The 6,089-nt window shown below is 35.2% G+C and overlaps 1 protein-coding gene across 1 annotated transcript in view; it reads right to left on the reverse strand.

Annotated features, from left to right (window-relative positions):
• Positions 1–6,089, reverse strand: part of SCLT1 (sodium channel and clathrin linker 1) — a 214,721-nt gene that overhangs the window by 99,640 nt on the left and 108,992 nt on the right. The window contains exon 10 of the mRNA XM_012643284.1: positions 70–355. Within this exon, the coding sequence (XP_012498738.1) occupies positions 70–355 (286 nt within the window). The remainder of the gene's footprint in view (positions 1–69; positions 356–6,089) is intronic.

The following is a 6,089-nucleotide window of genomic DNA, read 5'->3' on the forward strand; positions in this document are numbered from 1 at the left end:
GATTGACATTTTATATTATTTAATTTTGCCATGCAAGAATATAGTATGTCTAGTAATGGAGAGAGCCACAATTTCATTTTTATGCATTTGTTCTACAGCTATTGATTCCCTTACCGTTAAGTTATATGGTGGAATGTTCGGCATTTCATTTCTAAACATGTTTACTAGATTTCTTACCTGATTTTTTTGAAGGTTAGCTTCTTCTAAGAGTTGCATGCTATTTCTGGCTCTTATAATAGCCTCATATTTCTCATTTTCTAATTCATTGCACTTTGCTTGTAGGTCTCTGGTCTGTTTTTCCAGATTATTTTTTTCTGCTCTTAATTGATTTGCTTCCTGGATTACCACACATAATCTAAAAATTAATCATCCCATTGTGAAAGTTAAATATTTTTAAAGGGAAGGAGAGAAATAAGAGATTTACTGAGCAACTATTATAGGACAGGTATTTTACAGGTATTATATAGGACAAGTAACCTTCACATGTATTTTCTCCTTTGGTCCTCACTATAATTCTGTTAAGTTTTATTATCTCCATTTTAAAGAATAAACTTACCCAGAGATGTTGAGCATTTGAGACTGAGCCTGGATATTCTGACTCCAATTATGTTACACTTGTTATGGTATCACACCATATTATACAGTTATATGATAATGTTATAAGGAAATCCTTAAGGAATGAGTTGGTCTATATATTTATAAGGTCTGTCTTTCTTTTTTCTTTGGCTCCCCTTTCCTACTCTCTACCCAGGCAAGCCATGTTAACTTGGCTATAATAATGTATGCCTTTAAATATTTTTCTCCATGTTCCTATAATCACACGTACACGTGTGTATACATAGACACACAAACATATACAAATACATACATATACATAGTTTATATACATCTATCCATAGGAGGTTTTTAAATATTTTTTTGTGTTATAAAAATTAAATCACAGTATAAATCCTTTTCTGTACTTGGTTTTTCATCCTATAATATCTCGTATCCCATCAAGCAATACACCCAAAAGCTCTTTCCTTTCCTACTCTGATGGATGTAACTTCATTTCACTGTTAATCTGTATTTCCTTGACTACTCAAGAGTTTAAGCATAAACTCTTACACGGATATTGCTCTTTGAGTTTCTTTTTCATCTCCTCTAGCATATTTTTTCTGATGAGTTGTTTACTTTACTCGTCCTTTATAAAAACTCTAAATATTACAGATATTAACCCTCAGTCTGTCCTTTATACTGCAAATATTTTTTCCAAATCTATTTTTTTGTTGTTGTTGCCTATTGACTCTATTTAGAGAATCTTTACCACATGAAAAATTTGATACAGCTAAATTTGACTTTTTTTTTTCAACTTTAGGGATTTCAGTTTTCATAAAGATGGTCTCTCTCATCCCTAGATTGTTAATGTAATCTCCTAGATTTCCTCAAAAGACCGCCATGACTTTATTTTTTTACCTTTAAATCTTTAATCCATTTGGAATTTACTTCTGAATACGGTATAAGAGAGGAGTCCAACTTAAGTTCCAGACTGATGGCCAGTTGTATGAGTATCATTAGTATCTAATGAATTGAAATACTCCTGTTATCATCCCTAAAATATCCAAATATCATAATTTACTTGTGGATTATCATGTTTCATTGATCTATGTCAATTCTATGCTCAACGCATATTAATTTGTTTATAGTGGCTTTAAAACCTATTCTGATACGTTCTGGTAAGATATATTTCATACTTTTGTTACTTTTAGGCATTTTTTTCTAAATGATATTTAATAGAAGCAGCAGCATTCTATCCACCACCTCTCCGGCTATCCACATCCAGACACTCCTCCCACTAGTCAAGTGGCTTATTTCTCATGCATTTGGTAATTTTTAATTAAGTTCATATCTGCCTAAATTTAATCTGTGAATCTTGAGGGGCTTAAGTCGAAAAATATTTCCCCCTAAAGATTTAAGTTTGCTTCTTCCATGCATCAGGACTTGCTACCAACCTGCTGCCACTTCAGTTTTTTGGCTTGAGGTTTCCGCATGAACAAGTAGTATAAATTTGAACTCCAGGCTCCTATGAGGGCAGGGCTATGGTTACACATTCTCAGAGAAGACTACAGTGGTTATTATGGTTTATTTTTTCCGTTTGGCAACATGGTGGAAATAATTTTCCTTGTTGGATGTCTTTGTTAAGAGATATTTTTCCTATTTTAGCCTTTGAGTGAGGGTGTAGTTATTTCAAGGGTTCCAGCCCTAGACAGGCTGGAGGAGGTTTAGCTTCTTGCCACATTATACAGGCCTAACTCTGGCTTCCTTGTTTATTTACCACTCTGGTTTTTGCTCTCTGTTTTCTTTTTTTCTTTTTTCTTTTTTTTTGTTTGTACCCTTGGGAATTCCCTTTACATTAAATGTTCAACTTATAAAAATATATGTTTATTGTAATTTATCATCAAGATATTTACATGAAGAGGGTTTTTCCAGAATATTTAGTCTGTCATTATGTTATTGGAATAGTCCGTACATTCATTATGAATCACTGTTTTGTTCCCATCCATTTCTAACTTGTAGTACTAAGCCAGTGGTCCACCCAAACATAAGCCTTGAACCTTGAGAACAGACATTAGTGGTATATTACACCACTAATACGTACTTGGCTTTTGTTCTTCCTTTGTATTGAAAATATTGGACTTTACCTGAGTCCTGTGCTCCCAGGAAAACAGGGAAGGCTAAAAATTCCCCCACCCTTGTTCTCCAACCCCCCACCCCATCCTTTTGTGTCCCAGAAAAGAGCTAACAGCAAAAAAACAACCCTGCCCTTGCATATTCCAAGGTAAGATGTGCCTCCATCCTTCCTCATGACTCCCATAAGACTCATACACGCCTCACTTGTTTATCTGCCTATATTAAAAAAAACCTCAGGCCCCTTCCTTTTCTTTGAAATGTTCCTCATTAATGAACATTCTCCCTGATGCAACAGTCTGAATAAAATTGTATCCTAAACTGGTACATTTGGTATTTCACGGTACTAAAGAGTCCTTAAACTACCCAACTAAATCTCGAATAGAAAGAAAATTTTAATTATATTTTTCAATTACTTTCATACTACTACCTTTTAAGCTCTCAAATACATACACATACACACACCCTAGGGTAGCCTAGTTTTTAAATTGTCTTCAGCCTAGGAAGTGAATATTTGCTGAAGAAAGGAGAAAAAAAGTGACTTGGAATCCAATTAAGAATAATATGTAAATCTGGATGCATTCTTTAGTAAATATGTGTGAAATTTCAAACACCAATTCAGGTTGATAGTGGAAGCTAAGACCCACATACACTGTTGAGTAAGCCTTTTTTCCTAAGATTTTAAGCATATGAATGATGGAGGTCAGAAGGTAGTAGGGGTGATTATATAATACAAATAAATGATGGCTATCAATCAACTTCATCCTAAATTTTTACTTATCTTTTAAAAACCCTGTTTTTAATTATAGTATCCATTGGTGAATTTTCCCTACTGATAATAATGCAAAAAATAGTGAACATTTAAATAATGTTTATACTTCAGAACATCCTTTGCATTATTTAAACTAAATAAGTATAATGTAGTTTAAGGACTTTTCTCAGTCATCTATGGAGATAATCACATGTCACCAGATACTGACCACCCCTAGTGCCCAATAACCTAAAACACTGTCAGGTATACAGCAGGTGCTCAATACATGTTGAATAAATGATGCTTCACCTGTTTATATGGAAGTCCTTCTCAAGAGATTCTTAAAGACTCTTCTACTGATAATGCATGAAAAACCATTTCTAGTCACACTGGGATATACTTCAATTTTCTCTTAGACCTGTTCCCACTATTCCTGTTCAATAGGCATAGGAATATGAGTTTCAAATTTGCTTTGCATATGCTTTCTTTATCCTGCCCAAAACAAAATTACCAAAAACAAATAAATAAAAACTATTATAACTTTATTTCACTTCTTTTCTTTTCTTCTCAAATCAGATTATTAGTGATTCCTTCAAGGGTCAAACATATTTTCCTCTGTCTACTTTGGTTATGTTAAACCTTAAATGATAAAATTCTTAGCACCAAAAAGGCATGTTGAAGTGGGGAACAGGCATATATTTATTGTCACCTTTGTTATAGGCATTGCATCAAATGAAAAGATTTTATTAAATAGATAAATTATTAATTTTAGAACAATATAAAATCATCGAAGCACTTGGAAAATGTCTGTTTTTCATATTTTGTATTAACATGGACCAATATAAACACTTAAAGGAGTGTTATGATAAAATATAAGAAATTAGAAATACTGATATATACCATCAATCTTTTAAAATCATTTTATGAAGTATGATTTAAAAACTCAATCATTAAAGTGAAATTTGTGGGGGGGGATAGGGAAGAGGAAGTAAATTTTTAGCTTAAGAATGTGGAAATTACTAACCCGGGAATATTCAACTGATCTATAAAACAAGACTTCTTTTTAGTATCATGTTAAAAATTACATCCTAGTTTTAGAAAAGGACAAATATTTATTCTCCCTACCTAAAATAAGGTCCACAATCTAATTTCAAGCCATGTTGCTCAGCTTGTACAAAGAAAAGGAATTAAGAAAAAAGATCATTGAGGGAATCATTTTTACATATCAGTGTCCTACATTCAATGGTTTGCAACTATGATGGTACTAACATTTGAGATGCATGGGGACACTTTGGTGGTTACAATGCCAGGAGGTGCAATTAGAATTTAGTATTTGGTGCAAAGGATGCTAAACATCCTGTAATTATTGGCACGATCTCTAACAACTAAGAACCGTCTCACTCAAAAGGCAACATTCCTGTTGAAAAAACATGGCACCAACTGATCATATCTATGAAGGCAGAGAGCAGTGATTGATTGGAAAAGAGATTTGAAGGGCCACTGGAGATAAGCATTCCCAGAAACATAAGGAAAGAATAGTACTGGGGACCAGGATGCACTAGTAACTTGTCTTGAGAGACCAACAGGATTGAGGAACAATCTTCAGATTGCAGCTGGGCACGGTGGCTCATGCCTGTAATCCTAGCACTCTGGGAGGCCAAGGCAGGCGGATCGTTTCAGCTCAGGAGTTCGAGACCAGCCTGAGCAAGAGCGAGGCCCTGTCTCTACTAAAAAAATCGGAAGAAATTAGCTGAACAACGTAAAATATATATAGAAAAAATTAGCTGGGCATGGCACATGTGTGTAGTCCCAGCTACTTGGGAGGCTGAGGCAGGAGGATTGCCTGAGCCCAGGAGTTTGAGGTTGCTGTGAGCTAGGCTGATGCCATGGCAATCTAGCCTGGGCAGCAGAGTGAGACTCTGTCTCAAAAAAAAAAAGAAATCTTCAGATTGCAGGACTTCCCTGACATATTATGCCCAAGATGTAAAAAGAATCTATAACATTCAGCTCTTGGAGCTAATCTTTCTTACAGGGTTAATGGTTCATGATTTCTAGAAAAGAGTTTTAAAAAATAACATTCTTCTCTCCTTTCTTTGCCTTCTGTTTTAATGGTTTATATCTACCGTAACTGCATTATTTGTAGGAGTATAGTATTATGGAGAGGTTGAGGTAATATCAAATTTCCTCTGACACTATGATGTTAACTTTTCTTTTTTGGGACAGGGTCTTGCTTTGTTGCCCAGGCATGAAGACACTGGCATGATCATAGCTCACTGCAACCTCCAGTTCCTAGGCTCAAGGGATCCTCCTGCCTCAGCCTCCTGAGTAGCTGGGACTACAGGTATGCCATCACGCCTGGCTAATTTTTCTATTTTTTGGAGAGATGGGATCTTGCTATGTTGCTCAGGCTAGTCTCGAACTCCTGACCTCAAATCATGCTCTGACCTCAACCCCCCAGAGTGTTATGATTACAGGAGTGAGTCACTCGGCCTGGCATTTTAACTGCTCTTCAGAAGAAAGAAAGATTTTAGGTTTCTGAACATCAACTAGGTTCACTGCAAAATCTGCAGGGTGACCTTGAGAGGAATGAAAATAAAGGTATGCTTTGTGTTGCAGTACTAACACAAAAGCCATGATTATCAAAAGTTTTATTCCTTTTCAAAAAGGCACT

The sequence above is a fragment of the Propithecus coquereli genome, unplaced genomic scaffold, assembly GCF_000956105.1.
Source record: "Propithecus coquereli isolate 6110/MARCELLA unplaced genomic scaffold, Pcoq_1.0 Scaffold195, whole genome shotgun sequence".
NCBI lineage: Eukaryota > Metazoa > Chordata > Mammalia > Primates > Indriidae > Propithecus > Propithecus coquereli.